General features: G+C 44.1%; 1 protein-coding gene across 1 annotated transcript in view; it reads right to left on the bottom strand.

Annotated features, from left to right (window-relative positions):
• The window catches only part of LOC137345955 (polypeptide N-acetylgalactosaminyltransferase 3-like), a 50,754-nt gene extending 41,901 nt beyond the window's left edge, over window positions 1-8,853 (bottom strand). Inside the window, exons 1-3 of the mRNA XM_068009213.1 lie at window positions 8,432-8,853; window positions 2,291-2,463; window positions 283-432 (exon numbers count right to left, since the gene is read on the bottom strand). Of these exons, the coding sequence (XP_067865314.1) occupies window positions 283-432; window positions 2,291-2,463; window positions 8,432-8,853 (745 nt within the window). The remainder of the gene's footprint in view (window positions 1-282; window positions 433-2,290; window positions 2,464-8,431) is intronic.
• Window positions 8,854-20,048: the final 11,195 nt, after the last annotated feature.

Below are 20,048 nucleotides of genomic sequence, written 5' to 3'. Positions count from 1 at the left end.
ACACCATCCTGACTCAGAACTATATCGCTGTTCCTTCACTTTCGCTGGGTTAAAATCCTGGAACTCCCTTCCTAACAGCACTGTGGGTGCACCTACCCCACACGGACTGCAGCGGTTCAAGAAGGCAGTTCACCACCACCTTCTCATGGGTACTTAGGGATGGGCAATAAATGTTGGCCTAGCCAGCGACGCTTACATCCCACAAATTAAAAAAAGATGACTATTGCAGGTGAAAATGATACTATCCCATAAATGAATGGAAAGCACAGCATCCTTACTTACAGTGCGAGTCAAGGAAGGCCAGGACCTCTCCTGTTGCTATGGAACTCCCCAGCAACCTTGCAGAAACTAATCCTTTCCTCTCCCGCTGCCTGACCACCTTTACAACGGGGAGATTCTTGATGTAGCTGTCTAGTCGCTCCTGCAAGTAGACTGAAAGCATAAATGTGGCAGGAGTTATGGCCGGCAACTCTGATTGGAGATACCCCAGAGGTTCCATCACATGTGTCCAACCGCCCCGCACCCCAAGCTCCCGCTATTGGTTGCATGGCGTACCTCTCCTCGTGGAGAACCGCCCTTCCCCACCAATCACAAAGTGGCCAGACCCGTCATCAACTGATTGGATGATTCCCAGTCAAACAGCCTTTCTTCCCCCATCTGTCTGACAGTGAACAAAGTGAAAAAGACAGTGACAAAGGAAGAACTTGCATTTCTGTAGCGCCTTTCACAACCTCAGACTTCACAGCCAATGAATTATTTCTGAAGTGCAGTCACTATTGTAAAGGAGGAAATGCAGCAGCCAATTTGCACACAGCAAGCTCCCACAAGTAGCAATGAGATAAATGACCCGGATAGACTGTTTTTCAGCAACGTTGGCCGAGGGATAAACACTGGGGAGAAATCCCCAGCCTGAGATAGTGGCCATGGGATCTTTTATGTCTTCCTGAGAGGTCAGACAGGGCCTCGGTTTAACATCTCATTGGAGAGACAGCACCTCTGATAGTGCAGCACTCCATCAGTGAGTGCACTGAAGAGTCAACTTACTTTATTGCGCTCAAGTCTCTGGAGCGGGCTCGGACCCAAGACCTTCTGACTCAGATTGAGTGGAGTGCTCCCACCCAACCACTGTGTGTTCATAACCAACCAGACTCAGTGGATAGCTGTCAGGTCTGGGGACTCTGGCGGATTTTGGTGTCATCTCTCTAGCCCAAATGCCCAAATTGCAATCTCAGCCCCAGGTCAGAAATGGGTCCAGCACTCCTCTGTAGGAATTCAATGAATCAGCATCCACTATACAAGTTGGTAGCCTGTTTCCCGAAACCAATATTTTCTGGGAAAGAAAGCACCTCCTCATGTAACCTAGAATCTAGGTCTGCTATAACTTAAAACTATGGGACTTGGGTCCTGCCTAACTTGAAACCTTGCTGATCTACACCTCTCGCTATCACACCTGGTGGTTTATGCCCTTGTAAGCTCTGGTCTCGACGATTCAAAAGCTCTCCCAGACAGTCTCCCAGCTACCATAAACCTCAGCTCATCTAAAACTCTGCTGTCTGTATTCTAACTCACACTAAGCCCCATCCACCCATCACCCCGTGCTCCCTGACCTGCATTGGCTCCCAGTCTGGCAAATTCTTATCTATTCACTCAAATCCCTCTATGGCCTCACCCCTCCCTGTCTCTGAAACCTCTTCCAGCCCTCTGAGATCTCTGCATTCCCTCAATTCTGGCTTCTTGTGCATCCCTAATTTCAATCACTCCACCATTGGTGGCCGTGTCTTCAGCTGCCTGGGCCCTAAGCTCTGGAATTCCCTCCCTCTCCTTCTTTCTCTCCTCCTTTAAGCCACTCCTTAAAACTTACTACTTTGACCAAGCTTTTGGTCAGTGGTCCTAATATCTCCCTCACATGGCTCAGTGCCAAGTTTTGTTTGTTAACGCAAAAGCAAAATACTGCAGATGCTGGAAATCTGAAATAAAAAACAGAAAATGCTGGCAATACTCAGTAGGCCTGGCAGCATCTGTGGAGAGAGAAACAGAGTTAACGTTTCAGATCGATGGTCCTTAATGAAGAAGGTCATCGACCTGAAACGTTAACTCTGTTTCTCTCTCCATGGATGCTGCCAGACTTGCTGAGTATTTCCAGCATTTTCTGTTTGCTAATGCTTTCTGTGAAGTGCCGTGGAATGTTTTATTATGTTAAATGCACTATGTAAATGCAAGTTGTTGAATCATAGGGCAGGTTCAGTCTCAAAAGGGTTAACGCAGCTATTAAACACGTTTAGTATCTGACCTTCTGTGCTGGCGTCATCCACAAGAATGACCTCTCTCAGAACGAGGGTGGGGACCGTGTACAGAACGCTATGCACAGTCCGCAGTAGAGTAGACCATGCCTCATTGTGGAATGCGATGATCACGCTAGTGGCTGGCAGGGGAGGGCAACGCTTGAACATTTGGTTGACACACCTGAGGTGGGGAATAAAGAAACAGAACCGGGTCAAGAAAGTGACGGTGACTCTCTCACCTTTCTCTCTCTCTCTCTCTGCCAGTAGCTCAGTCACTAACTTTCCTCAACCTTATCAGTGCCATTGAGACCGTTTCACCTTTGAGCTTTCCTCTTGTGCACTTCCCAAGCTATGAAAGCCAGTGTTTCTGCATCTTGGGCTTCGACCCTTCATTCAGATTTCTCAATTAGACTGTTAAATGTTAGTGTTCAGAGGCACCTGAATGTCCTTGTACACAAATCGCAGCAAGTTAACATGCTGTGTAATGGGAGCCTTACTTTTCAGTGAATCCATGCTGTACAAGACCTGGGAGGGATAGACGCTGACAAGAAGTGCCCAAATTACGAACAGAAGGAAGGAAAGAAAAGTGTTGCATTCATATAGCACCTTTCACAACCTCAGGACATCCCAAACAACCTTACAGTCAATGAAGTCATTTTTTAAGTGTCGTGACTGTTGTAACGTAGACAAACGCAACAGTCTATTTGCACATAGTAAGCTCTGACAAACAGCAATAAGACACCTGTTTAATAATAATTTGTTTTTAAGTGAGGGATAAATATTTGGAAGAACACCATGTTAAGTGTACATTAATTGTGTTTAATTATATACAGGTGCTGGGCATTAACTGGTGATTCACCTGAGCCTCTATAAATAGACACAGACTGCAACTGTGGGGTTAGGAGGTGCTTTCTTGTAATTGTGTAAATAAATGCTTCTAAAAGTGTGTAAAGATTGGCTCCAGCTCTATCCTTCACCAACCAGCTTTCTGGAATAGCTCATGATAGCAGAGGGTGATTGCCTAAAGGTGAAGGTTGGAAACTAAAAAAAAAAATTCAGACAGAAAATTACAATCCCAGTAGCCATTGTGAGAAATGGCAGAAAGCTTGTGCAAATTGTTGGGGAATGATTACCCTAAGATGTTCTCGGAGTATGAACAATATGACCATGGAAGAATGAAGTGCTATGTCAACACCGGTTATGTCCCTACCAAAAAGGAAATAAGATATAGCCTTGCTGTTGTCACTTCCTACTAGAAAAATCAGAAAAAAATGTATTTAAGAGCTGGATACCCATTAGTTGAATAGTGTTACGAACAGGTAAAAAATGATAGGGGTGGTTTCCCTTTTCACCTCTCAACTGACCACAGTATTTTATTAGAATTGTTGTTTTAACCCTTGAGCGTTTTAATGATCAATAAACAGACAAATGACAGGTTTTCTCGTCGGTTTAAATATAAAAATAATGAAACAAAACCTCTAACTTTGCAACTTCACCCATACATGCACACACACAAGAGAAGATGGAGATCAAAAGATAGCATGCACTTAGGCCTGGTGTTTTTTAAAAGAGTTTGTTATGAAACTTTGTTGGGTTTCCTGGAAGAAAAATTTAAACGGTGCAGGCCAGTTCTTCCTGTTTCTCCTGGTTCACCACAGTTTCAGGTGGATGGATGCTTTGCTGCAGTCTTCTTTGGTTAAGTCTCAGTTACAGTCCGATTACGAAGATCCTTTTTCAATCTCTCAGATGGGGAGTTTTCAAAGGTCACCTCTTCATCTCTGCCGCCTGGTAGTTTTTTAAAAGATGGTATATAGCAGGGTCTCCTTCTTGGATGGAACAGATCTCTCTTTCTCTCAGCCTTCTTGGCTGTTGGCTTTCTGTCTCCTGCTCTCTGGCTTTCTGCACTGAAAAGTCTCTTTTTTAAAAAAAAAGCTTATCAGGCTTGGTTCCTGTCAGGTGACCAAAGTTGCACTCCCCTGGAGTTTTCATACAATGTCTCTGAACGTGTGGCCATTATTAGACAATGTTGTCTGAATTCTGCTCATCTTGTTAAAGTGGTGTTTGGTCACACCTATTATCCTGAGTTTGGGTCTGAAGATGCTATGTCTGCAAAGGTCATGGGTAGTCCAAATGGTTGAAAAGGTAGCCATTAAATGGAATGGGGTCATTAGCATATCTAATGCTTTCTTCAAGACATGATGATTTCAGTCTCCAGCAGTCACTATGTATATTTACAGTATAGGAGAGGTCACCTGACCTCTTACCCCATTTTGTCTGGTAGCAAAAGTATGTCCATTTTCTGGAAGTTTAATTCATCAGTTCAATTTTTTATAGCTCGTAACTGCTCTTTGCGTGAGTGAGACAGATAGTGTTGAAGGTTTGGACTTTCTCTTAGAGTTCTTGGATGAAATTTACAAGAAATATGTTCTGTTAAATGTCTATCAGGCATGGTCAGGCTTCGATAGATTTCAGAAATGGTCATTCTATGGAGAAATATATCATGGATTGTAACAGATTGTACAAAAGAATGACAAAATTCAACATGGAGATCCCTGCATCAGTACTAGCATTTAAATTGCTGGACTGTACGAAGTTGTCTCATATGGACAGGCTCTTGGCTCTAACTAGCGTTTGGTTCTTGGAGAGGGAGACCTTGTTAGATCAGATGTCTACTGCCTTGAAAAAGTTCCTGGGAAAACAGGCATCTCCTTCAGCCTTCGTGGAACAAATGGGGCATTCCATGATGACACAAAGAATAAAGGCCTGAATGATTGACAGATTTTAAAATGGTCCAGATACTGGACTCAGGTACCAATACAATGGAAGGTTTAAAGACAGGAAAAATGAGGATGAAAGCACCTTTAGCAGGTCCGGCTATTACGGAAGAAGACAGAATTGGAGCTGCAATAATAGGCAAATGAATCCTAGGAATGCCCATAGATCAGTTAATAGGTGCTTTAGGTGTGACTTGAAGTATCATTGTGCAGTGAACTTCCCAAAGTGAAGAGGCAGGGTCCTTGAAATGACACATGAAGAAGAGAATTCAGGGAAGAGGATAAAAAAAAATGATAAATCTGAAGAAATTGTACTGGTCACAAGGAGTTTTAGTCTTAGGAACATAGGAGCAGGAATAGGCCATTCAGCCCAGCGAGCCTGCCCCACCATTCAATCTGATCATGGCTGATCATCCACTTTAATGCCTTTTTCCCACACTGTCCTCATCTCCACTTACGTTATTTGTATTTAGAAATATTTCAATCTCTGCTTTAAACATACTCAATGACTGAGCTTCCACAGCCCTCTGGGATAGAGAATTCCAAAGATTCACAACCCTCAGAGTAAAGAAATTTCTCCTCATCTCAGTCCTAAGTGGCTTCCCTTTATTTTGAAATTGTGTCCCCTGGTTCTAGATTCCCCAACCAGGGAAAACATCTTAGCTGCATCTACCCTGTCTATCCCTTTAAGTATTTTGTAGGTTTCAATGAGATCACCACTCATTCTTCGAAACTCGAGAGAATACAGACCCAGTTTCCCCAATCTCTCTTCATAGGACAGTCCTGCCATCCCGGGAACCAGTCTGGTGACCCTTCGTTGCACTTTATGGCAATAATATCCTTCCTAAGATAAGGGGACCAAAGTGTGTACAGTACTCCAAGTGTGGTCTAGCCAAGGTTCTATACAACTGAAGCAAGACTTCACACTCCTGTACTCAAAACATCTTGCGATAAAGGCTAACATACCATTACCCTTCCTAATTGCTTGCTGCACCTGCATGTTAGCTTTCAGTGACTTATTGACAAGGACACCCAGGTCCCTTTATGCATCTACACTTTCTCATCTCTTACTATTTAAGAAATACTCTGCATATCTGTTCCTCCTACCAAAGTGGATAACCTCACATTTTTCCACATTATATTCCATCTGCCACGTTCTTGTCCACTCACTAAGTCTGTCCAAATCCCCTTGAAGCTGCTTTGCATCTTCTTCACAACACACATTCCCACCGAGTTTTGTGTCATCTGCGAACATGGAAATACTACATTTGGTCCCCACATTCAAATCATAATATATATTGTGAACAGCTGGGGCCCAAGCACTGATCCCTGCGGTACCCCACTAGTCACAGCCGGCCAACGCGAGAATGACCCGTTTATTCCCACTCTGCTTTCTGCCTGTTAACCAATCCTTAATCCATGCCAGTATATTACCTCCTGTCCCATGTGCTTTAATTTTGCTAACCAAACTCCTGTGGGGGACTTTATCAAAAGCCTTCTGTTAGTAACATTCTCAAAAAACTCCAACAGGTTCGTCAAACATGATTCCCTGTTCATAAATCCATGTTGACTATGCCCAATCAGATCAATATTATCCAAGTGTCCTTTTATCACATCCTTTAGAATAGATTCTTGCATTTTTCCAACGACTCATGTAAGGCTAACAGGTCTGTAATTCCCTGTTTTCTCTCTCCCTCCCTTCTTAAATAGTGGGGTGACATTTGCAACCTTCCAATCTGCAGCAACCGCTCCAGAATCTATAGAATTTTGGAAGACGATCACCAATGCATCAACTATCTCTTGTGATGAATGTGTTGGTGACAGACTTCTTTAATTGTGCAGTGCTGAATAATTCTCGCACATCGACAGCATGTGGAACAGACTGGTTAAAACGTTAACTTGATTCACTAAGTAGTGAGGACCAATGCCAAGTTAAGGAATATAAAAGTATTACTTGCTTTAGGTTTGATGATGACAACACATTAATGTTACCAAAGAGAGTTGTAATTCCATATGAAATGGCTGGACTAAGTGATTTTATAAGTACTAATGTAGTCTTCAGTGAGAAACCTGTGCTTTGAGTAAACCTTCTAGCAAAAAGGCACAAATGAAATTTGATACGGAGCATTATAAGGTAATTATTTTTGGAAAGTCAGTGGATCTGCAGTTTACCGAGTCAGGACATTATTGTATCCACTTAACAAAACCTGATATTTCTTATCTGAGTGTTAGACAAGTATTAATGGCATCAGGTGGTGAGAATAAAAAAAAAGTCTTAAAGTTACACAGACAATTTCCTCACCCTACTCGTCAAAAGTTAACTTTTTTTATTCGTTCATGGGATGTGGGCGTCGCTGGCTAAGACAGCATTTATTACCCATCCCTAATTGCCCTTGAGAAGGTGGTGGTGAGCTGCCTTCTTGACTGCTGCAGTCCATGTGTGGTAAGTACACCCAAAGTGTTGTTAGGAAAGGAGTTCCAGGATTTTGATCCAACGACAGTGATGGAACAGCAATATAGTTCCAAGTCAGGATGGTGTGTGGCTTTGGAGGGCAACTTGCAGGTGGTGGTGTTCCGATGTAACTGCTATCCTTGTCCTTCTAGGTGGTCGAGGTCGCGCGTTTGGAAGGTGCTGTCTAAGGAGCCTTGGTGCGTTGCTAAAAGATGCAGGAATGGTTGATGAAGAGTATACAAGGCTAATAAAAGAGATTAGTGAAAAGTGTAAAATCTGTAAAGGTATGAGAGAGCTACACACTGAGTAACTCATTACCTGCCAGTGACATCCTTCACCTTGATGGGCATAAAATTTCAGAAAGTGAAATAGCCAGGTGAAAATAAAATATGAAGTAGTGAGCTCAAATTTAAAATTCTCATCCTTGTTTTTCAATTCCTTCCATGGCTTGACCCTCCCTATCTCTGTACCCTCCTCCAGCACTACAACCTTCCAAAATCTCTGCACTCCTAGAATTCTGGCTTCTCGCTCTGCCATTTGTGGTTGTGCCTTCAGCTGTCTTGGTCTAAGCTCTGGAATTCCCTTCCTAAATTTCTCCGCCTCTCTCTCCTCTTTTAAGACGCTCCTTACACCTATCTCTTTGACCAAGCTTATCGGTCACCTGTCCTAATATCCTCTTATGTGGCTCAGTGTCAAATTTTGTTTGATAATGCTCCTGTGAAGCGCCTTGGGATGTTTTCCAACCATTTAAAGGCGCTATATAAATTACATGCTAAGCCACCACATGACCTATTTCCATCTTTGATTGGGGTTGCCCAGCTGCCCAGCCACAAGTACATTTCTTCCCCACACCACAGCCAGCCAGCAAGCCACCCACCCCACCCACTCCCCACCCACATACCATAGCCAACACAGATTCTTACTCTGGAGCTCGAATGTCGGGTCCCAGATTGCGGTGTACAGAGATCCTGTCACTGGCGAAGGCGTTGAAGCCATGCTTCTGGAAACCAATGGACCTCTCAGTCACCTCCTTGAAGCTGAGGTTGTCAAGCACCAGAGCGTTGCCTGAAGCGCCCGGTGCTCCCAGGTCCTCAGGCTGACGAGGCACAGCCGGCCCCAGCTCCACGCCAGAGTAGTACCCAGGTAGACAGCGCCGGTCAATGTTGGCTGGTTTTCTGACAGGAACCTTGGGCAGGCTGAATGTGTTGTGCATCTGGAGCTCACTCTTCAACTGCTCTATCTCAGCTATTTTGGACAGGCGACGCACTAGAAACAGGGCAAAGGTGCAGGCAGACAAGACCATCAGGAGCTTCCGATGAGAAAATACCTTCACCAGCAAAGCCATTCCTTCCTGGGTGACAGAAAACAAGACTGGTGTCAGAATTAAAACACTTTGTCGGTGTCATCAGACAGTTTGAATATACAAAGGCCAAGCCCTTTTCCTTCAGTGGCCATTTTGGAACATTGTTCACTTTTTAAAAGAAAGGTCCTTTTTTTAAAAGACAAAGTTAGTTTTTATAATATTCAGATTTTGTCCATAATTTTTGTATCATCGCACTTCTTGTGCATGTGACAATGCACATGAATAGTAGTGAGCCCTTTCCTTATCCCAGCCACACTGAAAACAGCCAGGGGTAAAAGGAGGTGGAAGTCTCCACTTTATAGCTATATTCTAAATTGAGAAATGGTGGGAAATTTTAAGTTGAAAGAGGATTGTTTCTAATTGTCAAAATTGTCAGGTTTTAGCACAAGATGTTCATTTGAGATCAATGTCACCAGTCACTCCCATAAGCAAACTTCACTAAGTTCCAGAGTTCACCTTTTCTGCCGACTACTTAGTTAGACCCTATCCTTGGGGATGCGACAGTAGGGTTGCTCCCCAGTGTCAGAATTCCAAGGAGTAATTTGTTCGCAATAGTTTGAAATGTTTCTGGATTGTACAAAACAATCCTCCCTTTGTCAGCCATGGCTCAGTCGGTGGCACTTTTGCCTTGGAGTCAGATGGTCATGGATTCAAGTCTCACTCCAAAAACTTCAGCATCAAGTACATGCTGACACTCCCAGTGAAGTACTGAGGGACTGCTGCACTATCAGAGGGGCCATCTTTCAGATGAGATGTTAAACTGAGGGCCCCGTCTGTCCTCTCAGGTGGATGTAATAGATCTCATAACACTATTTTAAAGAAGTCAATATTTACCCCTTCATCAACATCCCTGAAAAAATAGATTATCCGGCCATTATCACATTGCTGTTTGTGGTATCTTCAATTTCGCTGCTGAGTTTCCTTCGACAACAGTGACTACACTTCACATGTACTTTATTGGTTGTAAAGCGCTTTGGGATGTCCTGAGATCGTGAAATGCGCTATAGAAACACAAGTTCTTTCTTAGACTAGCTTACTCACACTTAAAAGCCCTATGGTTCATGGTCTGTTACAGAACTGATGCCTGACTTTGTCCCTGTATCAGGTTATCTGCTGCTGAAACCCCCATTCATTCCTTTGTTACCTCTAGACTTGACTAATCCAATGCACTCCTGGCTGGTCTCCCACATTCTACTCTCCGTAAACTTGAGGTCTTCCAAAACTCTGCTGCCCATATATAAACTCACACCCGTTCCCCTATCACCCTTGTGCTCGCTGACCTACACTGACTGCCGGCCAAGCATCATTTTGATTTTAAAATCCTCATCCTTCTTTTCAAATCCCTCTGTGGCCTCACCCCTCCCCATCTCTGTAATCTTCTCCAGCCCAACAACCCTCAGGGATATCTGCAATCCTTTAATTCTGGCCTGTTGTGCATCCCTGATTTTAATCACACCACCATTGGTGGCTATGCCTTCAGTTGCCTAGGCCCCAAGCTCTGGAATACCCTCCCTAAAACTCTCCATCTCATTTTGCTCCTTTAAGACCTTAAAATCTACCTCTTTGACCAAGCTTTTGGTCATCTGACCCAATATCTCCTTTTGTGGCTCGGTGTTATACTTTGTTTTATATTGCTCCTGTAAAGCGCCTTGGGACATTTCATCACATTAAAGTTGTGTTACAACCGAGGCGGGAGGAGTGCACTGTTTGTTCGAGTTCCACTTCTTCACAGGTCATAACATATATTTAAATTTTTCCCCACTTACCGATACAGTCAATCATAGACTCTATTTTTGATCCCAGAATAAAACACACCAACTAAGTTTCTTTAATAAACAAAATTATCAGTTTATTATAAAACAAGTCTTAACTAGTAATGAAGTAAAGCATAAACACACATTGAAATATTAAAGTTCCCTTTTTCCTTAGCCCCCTCACAGATATACATACACCGGTTAACCAGAAAAATAAAGGGATTTTTGTTTTTAGAGCTCTATTACAGACAAAAAAACACTTGGCTGAATACTTGCTCATTCTTCAAGAAACAGCAGATGAGATACGTTGTGTTCCAAAGACTGGCATACAGTCTGGCCTCCGAGTACACATAGATGGATCACTGGGATCTTTCAGAACAATTATTTTCAGGTGGCGTTGAGAATTATTTTAGCAGGTTTTTCTTCAAAGACAGAAGATGAGATGAGTTGACACAGTGGACTTCTCCGGGTCTTTTAGAGAGGTGCCGGAAAGCTGAGCTGGGTTGTGGTCTTCTCTCCTTCCTTGGGAATTCTTTTCTCTCCTTGTAAGTTCTCTTCCTTTTTTACAAAGTTCAACCCCAACTCAAAATAATTCAAAAGCGAAACCGACAACAGGAGCTCAACCTTTTGACCCCCATAAAGCTTGACCTGTCACTTCTTGGTAAACAACTTCTCCAGGTGTCCAAAGTTCTCTGTTTATTGAACTGTAAGTCAGGTGGTTTCCCAGTAAGACTTGTTGCTGGAAGTCAAGTGATTTCCCAGAAAGGTTTGTTTTCCTCACAAGACCTCTTAGTGCCCCTTTTAAAAAACTTTCCAGGGACTGGACTGTAAAGTTTCAATGTTTCAAAAATGAATCCTCAAAAAATATATTTAACAAAATACAGAGGCACTTTCGTAACAGGTTCTATATAAGTTGTCGTTGATAAAAATACTGAATCTAGCATTGCAGACATATTGTAAGTTTTTTTTAAAATCAGCTCAGGCAAAATCCACTGTACAATTAGTTTTAATTCCTTTAATTGTGTAGGATGATCAAAATTGGTTCCAATCAGGCAGCGATGAGGGTAATATTGATGTCATAGAATCATAGAATGGTTACAGCACAAAAGGAGGCCATTTGGCCTGTCGTGTTTGTGCTGGCTCTTTGCAAGAGCAACTCACCTAGTCCCACTCCCCTGTCTTTTCCCCATAGTCCGGTGTTCTGGTGTCTATTTTTCTGTAAAAGGAATGGTGCATGTCTTATTACAATGATTCCCCAAAATACCAATTGCTGCACCTCAACTAGGCTAACAGAGGAGGCAAAGAATAAAAGCAAAGAAAGTATTGTGAAGGGACTTTGTTTCACTTTGGCCTCTCTAAGGAGTGACTGCACTGCAGGACTGAAGGTAACAGCATGAAGTATCAACATGGTTCTGGTGCGCAGTACCATTGATGTTTGAAAGGGGAAGCTAGGTAAACATGACAGAGAAAGGAAATGGAAAGACTCACCTTTCTATAGCTCCTTTCACGACCTCAGAACATCCGAAAGTACTTTACACCCAACAAAGTACCTGGAGAGAGTCGGAAACAGCGGCGGCAGCAGCACCAATGGACCTGTGTGGAACCTAGACGCTGGGGTTTGAAGAAGTGAAGGAAAAAAAAAATCAAACCGTAACATCACAGGAAAGCGGTGAGTTGATTGGCTGGTGAGAATTTGCAGCTGAGAAACTCAGTCGAAACAACTAGGAATTTAAAAACATTAAAATATTAAATATTAATCAAAAGTAACAAGTGGCTAGCTGTGAGCCTTATCGTTTATTTTTTAATAAGGTTTAAATAATCTTTATGAAATCATTCTTATTATTTAATGGTTTTTATATAAGGTGCTACTGGTGAGGTTGTTACTACTATTGGTAATGTTTTAGTGTTGGTAGGGTATACTAATAGTGGTAAGGTAGAATAGTTTTGATAATGTTTAGTATTAGCAGCAGCAAGGTTATTATAACTATTGGTAAGGTTTATTACTACTGATAGGATTATTAGTAACAGCAGCAGCAGGGTTTATTAGTAGCAGGATTTAGTTGGAGTAGCAAGGTTACTATCTAATAGAGGAATGGCAGGGCTCCTCCAACCTCAGTGCACATCCTGTGCTATCTGAGAACTCCAGGTCACATCTTGGGTCCTGGATAATCATATGTGCAGGAACTGTCGTCAGTTGCAGCAGCTTGAGCTCCAGGTTTCAGAACTTGAGCAGCAGCAGGCGACACTGCGGTGCAAACCTTATCAAATATCCCCATCCTCAATGATGGGGGAGCCCAGCACACCAGTGCAAAAGTTAAGGCTGAAGCATTTGCAACAATCTTCAGCCATAAATGTCAAGTTTTCTTTTACTCATTCATGGGATTTGGGCGTCACTGGCCAGGCCAGCATTTATTGCCCATCCCTAATTGCCCTTGAAAATGTGGTGGTGAGCTGCCTTCTTGAACCGCTGCAGTCCATTTGGGGTAGGCATACCCACAGTGCTGTTAGGAAGAGAGTTCCAGGATTTTGACCCAGCGGATGATCCATCTCGGCCTCCTCCCAGCATCACAGATGCCAGATTTCAGCCAATTCGATTCACTCCATGTAATATCAAGAAATGACTGAAGGCACTGGATACTGCAATGGCTATGGGCCCTGACAACATTCTGGCAATAGTACTGAAGACCTGTGCTCCAGAACTTGCTTTGCCCCTAGCTAAGCCGTTCCAGTACAGCTACAACACTGGCATCTACCCTGCAATGTGGAAAATTGCTCAGGTATGTCCTGTACACAAAAAGCAGGACAAATCCAACCCAGCCAATTAACGCCCCATCAGTCTACTCTCGATCATCCGTAAAGTGATGGAAGATGTCGTTGATAGTGCTATCAATCAGCACTTGCTCAGCAATAACCTGCTCACTGACGCTCAGTTTGGGTTCCGCCAGGGCCACTCAGCTCTTGACCTCATCACAGCCTTGGTTCAAACATGGACAAAAGAGCTGAACTCAAGAGGTGAAGTGAGAGTGACTGCCCTTGACATCAAGGCAGCATTTGACAGAGTATGGCATCAAAGAGTCCTAGCAAAACTGGGATCAATGTGAATCGGGGGAAAACTCTTCACTGGTTGGAGTCGTACATAGCCCAAAGAAAGATGGTTGTGGTTGTTGGAGGTCAATCATCTCAGCTCCAGGACATCACTGCAGGAGTTCCTCAAGGCAGTATCCTAGGCCCAACCACCTTCAGCTGCTTCATCAATGACCTTCCTTCAATCATAAGATCAGAGTGGGGATGTTCGCTGATGATTGCACAATGTTCAGCACCATTCGCGACTCCTCAGATACTGAAGCAGTCTGTGTAGAAATGCAGTAAGACCTGGACAATATCCAGGCTTGGGCTGATAAGTGGCAAGTAACATTCGCGCCACACAATAGTGCCAGGCAATGACCTTCTCCAACAAGAGAGATTCTAACCATCTCCCCTTGACATTCAATGGCATTACCATCGCTGAATCCCCCACTATCAACATCCTGGGGGTTACCATTGAACAGAAACTGAACTGGAGTAGCCATATAAATACCGTGGCTACAAAAGTAGGGCAGAGGCCGGGAATCCTGCGGCGAGTAACTCACCTCCTGACTCTCCAAAGCCTGTCCACCATCTACAAGGCACAAGTCAAGAGTGTGATGGAATACTCTCCACTTGCCTGGATGGGTGCAGCTCCAACATTCAAGAAGCTCAACACCACCCAGGACAAAGCAACCCACTTGATTGGCACCCCATCCACAAACATTCACTCCCTCCACCAACAATGCACAGTGGCAGCAGTGTGTACCATCTACAAGATGCACTGTAGCAATGCACCAAGGCTCCTTAGACAGCATCTTCCAAACCTGCAATCTCTATCACCTATAAGGACAAGGGCAGCGCATGCATGGGAACACCATCACCTGCAAGTTCCCCTCCAAGCCACAGTGGGAGACAGAAGAGCAGATATGTTGGCAAATCTCTGAGAAGTGCAAAAACAATAAGGCAGTAATAGGAGGGGATTTTAACTACCCCAATATAAACTGGGATAGTTTTAGTGTGAAAGGAATTGAGGAAGCAGAATTATTTTGGCCAGTATGTAGCGAGACCAACAAGAGAGGAAACAGTTTTAGACTTAGTTTTAGGAAATGAAGCTGGGTTGGTGGAAGGAGTAGCAATGAGAGAGCACTTTGATGGTAGTGATCATAATTCAGTCTGTTTAAACATAATTATGGAAAAGGTCAAGGATAGAACAGGAGTTAGAGTTCTCATTTGGGGCAAGACCAACTGAGGAGTGATTTAGTGAAAGTGGACAAGAAACAGATACTTGAAGGTAAATTAGTGTCAGAGCAGTGGGAGGTATTCAAAGGGGAGATTCAAAAGGTTCAGACTAAACATGTTCCCACAAAGAAAAAGGCTGGGATTGTCAAAACCAGAGCCCCCTGGATGTCAAGGAGCTTACAGGGTAAGATAAGGCAGAAAAGGAAATCTTATGTCCAACACTGAGAATGCAATACTACAGAAAGCTGAGAGGAGTATAGAAAGTGGAGGGGTGAAATCAAAAAGGAAATTAGGAAAGCAAAGAGAGGGCATGAAAGAACATTGGCAAACAAAATCAAGGTGAACCTTGGAAGAGGATATCTAAGGAAAGAGTAGGGTCCATAAAAGATCAAAAAGGTAACCTATGTATAGGGGCAGAAGGTGTTGGTATCGTTCTTCATGAATACTTTGCCTCTGTCTTCACAAAAGAGGGGGACAATACAAATATTGTAATCAAGGAAGAGGGGTGTGGTGTATTGGATGTGATAAGCATAGGGAGTGAGGAAGTATTAATGGGATTAGCATCCTTGAAAGTGGATAAATCATCACGGCCAGGTAAAATGTACACTAGGCTGTTAAAAGAAGCCAGAGAGGGAACAATGGAAGGACTGTCCATCATTTTCCAGTCCTAACCAGATACAGGTGTGGTGCCAGAGGATTGGAGGACTGCTAACGTTGTACCTTTGTTTAAAAAGGGAGTGAGGGATAGACTGAATAATTACAGGCCAGTCAGTTTAACCTCAGTAGTAGGCAAATTATTGGAAGCAATTCTGAGACAGGATAAACTGTCACTTAGAAGGGCACGGATTAATCAAGGACAGTCAGCGTAGTTGAGAGAAAAACTTATCTGATTAACTTGATTGAATTTTTTGAAGTAACAAGGAAGATTGATGAGGTCTACATGAATTTTAGCAAGGCTTTTGACAGGGTCCCACATGACAAACTGGTTGAAGACCAAAAAGGTAAGGGGAGGAAGATGTCGCGATTGTTCTTAATGAATACTTTGCATCTGTCTTCACAAAAGAGAGGGACGATGCAGATATTGTAGTCAAGGAAGAGGGGTGTGAAATATTGAATGTATTAATGGGATTAGCATCCCTGAAAGTGGATAAACCACCTGTGCAGGATGAAACATGTTGATGTGGGTTTACATGGATTTTAGCAAGGCTTTTGACAAGGCCCCTCATGGCAAACTGGTTAAAAAAATAAAAGCACATGGAATCCAAGAAAAGCAAGGTAGATACAAAATTGGCTCAGTAGCAGGAAACAAAAGGTAATTGGTGACGGGTGTTTTTACAACTGGAGGGCTGTTTCCAGTGGTGTTCCGTAGGGCTCAGTACTGGGTTCCCTGCTTTTTGTGGTATATATTAACGATTTGGATGTAAATGTAGCAGACCTGATCAAGACGTTTGCAGATGACACAAAGATTGGCCGTGTGATTGTTAGCAAGGAGGATAGTTGCAGGCTGCAGGAAGATATCACTGGACTGATCAGGTGGGCAGAAAAGTGGCAAATGGAATTCAACCTGGAGAAGTGTGAGGTAATACATTTGCAGAGGTCAAACAAAGCAAAGGAATACACTATTAATAGAAGAATACTGAGAGGTGTGGAGGAAGTGAGGGACCTTGCAGTGAATGTCCACAGATCCCTGAAGGTACCAGGACAGGTCGATAAGGTGGTTAAGAAGGCATATGGAATCTTTTCCTTTATTACCTGAGGTATAGAATATAAGAGCAAGGAGGTTATGCTGGAACTGTATAACTCATTGGTTCGACCACAACTCGAGTACTGTGTGCAATTCTGGTCACCTCATTAGAGAAAATGTGTAATTGCACTAGAGAGGGTAGAGAGGGGATTTACGAAGATGTTTCTGGGAGTGGAAAAATGCAGCTATGAGGAAAGATTGGATAGGCTGGGGTTGTTCTCCTTGGAACAGAGAAAGCTATGGGGAGATCTGATTGAAATGTACAAAATTGTGAGGGGCCTGGATAGAGTGGATGTAAAGGGCCTATTTACCTCAGCAGAAAGGTCAGTGACCAGGGGGCATGGATTTACAGTGATTGGTAGAAAGATTAGAGGGGAGATGATAAAAGATTTTTTCACCCAGAGGGTGGTGGGGGTCTGGAACTCACTGCCTGAAAGGTAGTGGAGGCAGAAACCCTCAACTCATTTAAAAGGTGTCTAGATATGCACCTCAAGTGCCGTACCTGCAGGACTATGGACCAAATGCTGGAAGGTGGGATTAGGCTGGGTGGCTTGTTTTTCGGCCGGCGCAGACTCAATGGACCAAGTGCCTCTTTCTGTGCCATAAATCGTCTAAGATTTGAAGTGCTCTTGAACTGTAGTCACTGTTGTAATGTAGTAAACGCTGCAGACAATTTATGCACAGCAAGCTCCAACATACAGCAATGCGATAATGACCAGATAATCTGTTTTTGAGATGTTGTTTGAGGGATAAATATTGACCCCAGGACACCGGGATAACTCCCCTGCTCTTCTTCAAAATAGTGCCATGGGATCTTTCACATCTACCCGAGAGGGCAGACAGGCCCCCGATTTGACATCTCATCTGAAAGACATTACCTCTGACAGTGCAGCGCTCCCTCAGTATTGCACGGGAATGTCAGCCTAGATTTTTGTGCTCAAGTCTCTGGAGTGGGACAACTTTCTGACTCAGAGGCGAGAGTGCTACCAACTGAGCCAAAGCTGACAAGGAACAGGATATGTTGATGGGGTTAGATACCGAGGGGGGTGAGGGGCTTTTGTGGAGCAGACATGCCAGTAAGGACTTATGTGAGGAACAAGAGGATGGCCAGAGTGAGGGTAGGGCCGATCAGGGATAGTGGAGGGAACTTGTGCCTGGAGTCGGAGGAGGTAATGGAGGTCCTAAATGAATACTTTGCTTCAGTATTCACTAGTGAGAGGAACCTGGTGGTTTGTGAGGACAGCGTGGAACAGGCTGATATGCTTGAACAGGTTGAGGGTAAGAGGGAGGATGTGCTGGAAATTTTGAATGATATGAGGACAGATAAGTCCCCGGGGCCAGATGGGATATACCCAAGGATATTACGGGAAGCGAGGGAAGAGATTGCCGCGCCTTTGGCGATGATCTTTGCGTCTTCACTGTCCACTGGAGTAGTACCAGATGATTGGAGGATGGCAAATGTTGTTCCCTTGTTCAAGAAAGGGAATAGGGATAACCCTGGGAAATATAGACCAGTCAGTCTTACGTTGGTAGTGGGCAAATTATTGGAGAGGATTCTGAGACAGGATTTATGATTATTTGGAAAAGCATGGTTTGATTAGAGACAGGCAGCATGGCTTTGTGATGGGCAGGTCACAAGCCTTATTGAATTCTTTGAAGATGTGACAAAACACATTGATGAAGGAAGAGCAGTGGATGTGGTGTATATGGATTTTAGCAAGGTGTTTGATAAGGTTCCCCATGGTAGGCTCATTCAGAAAGTAAGGAGGCATGGGATACAGGGAAAGTTGGCTGTCTGGATACAGAATTGGCTGGCCCATAGAAGTCAGAGGGTGGTAGTAGATGGAAAGTATTCAGCATGGAGCTCGGTGACCAGTGGTGTTCCACAAGGATCTGTTCTGGGACCTCTGCTCTTTGTGATTTTTATAAATGACTTGGATGAGGAAGTGGAAGGCTGGGTTAGCAAGTTTGCCAATGACACGAAGGTTGCTGGAGTTGTGGATAGTGTGGAAGGCTGTTGTAGATTGCAACGGGACATTGACAGGATGCAGAGCTGGGCTGAGAGGTGGCAGATGGAGTTCAACCTGGAAAAGTGTGAAGTGATTCATTTTGGAAGGTCGAATTTGAATGCGGAATACAGGCTTAAAGACAGGATTCTTGGTAGTGTGGAGGAACAGAGGGATCTTGGGGTCCATGTCCATAGATCGCTCAAAGTTGCCACCCAAGTTGATAGGGTTGTTAAGAAGGCGTATGGTGTGTTGGCTTTCATTAACAGGGGGATTGAGTTTAAGAGCCGTGAGGTTATGCTGCAGCTCTATAAGGCCCTGGTTCGACCACACTTGGGATATTGTGTTCCGTTCTGGTCGCCTCATTATAGGAAGGATGTGGAAGCTTTAGAGAGGGTGCAGAGGAGATTTACCAGGATGCTGCCTGGACTGGAGGGCATGTCCTACAAAGAAAGATTGAGGGAGCTAGGGCTTTTCTCATTGGAGCGAAGAAGGATGAGAGGTGACTTGATAGAGGGGTACAAGATGATGAGAGGCATAGACAGAGTGGATAGTCAGAGACTTTTTCCTAGGGTGGAAAGGGCTATCACCAGGGGGCATAATTTTAGGGTGATTGGAGGAAGGTTTCAGGGAGATGTCAGAGGTAGGTTCTTTACACAGAGTGGTGGGTGCGTGGAATGCGCTGCCAGCGGTGGTAGTAGAAGCAGATACATTAGGGGCGTTTAAGCGACTCTTGGATAGGTACATGGATGATAGTAGAATGAAGCGTAGGTAGTTACTTAGATCTTAGAGTAGGTCAAAGGTTCGGCACAACATTGTGGGCCGAAGGGCCTGTACTGTGCTGTACTGTTCTATGTTCTATGACAGCTCAGGCTGAATAGCCCTTTCGATGCTGGGGACTTTTGCAAGTCTATATCAACCGATCATATATGCATTTGTACCTGCTACTCAAAAGCACCAGACACTGACCCAAAAGAGGCAGGGTGGCCTTTCCCTGGCGGGAATCCCTGTGCAAAGAGTCTGCTTGAGGAACCCCTCACTGTTCAACTGCACGGGTTGCAAGGTAGAAACGCCACCCCTAAGCTCATCGATAATGGGGAGGATCTATACCGGCTGTCTGTGCAGAGACCGTGGGCGTTAGGCTATAATGTTCAGCCTACCTGGGACTGACTAATAATGCCGCGAGAGGCAGACGGCTGCCGGGAGTGGATCCGCTCGGAAACCCCCTGACTGGATGCCCCACGTTAACTGTACCAGTGGTACTGCCCCTGACAGCGAGGCAGGGGAAAAAAAAATCAGAGGAATGGCCATTCTCTGGCTACCTCAAGCTTTGTCAGGGACTTGTTGGCCAGGGTTGCTGTCCAATCT

Source organism: Heterodontus francisci, chromosome 29 (genome assembly GCF_036365525.1).
Source record: "Heterodontus francisci isolate sHetFra1 chromosome 29, sHetFra1.hap1, whole genome shotgun sequence".
In the NCBI taxonomy this organism is placed as follows: domain Eukaryota; kingdom Metazoa; phylum Chordata; class Chondrichthyes; order Heterodontiformes; family Heterodontidae; genus Heterodontus; species Heterodontus francisci.
The sequence above is the reverse complement of the archived record's forward strand: the minus strand, read 5'-3'. Positions and strand labels throughout refer to the sequence as shown.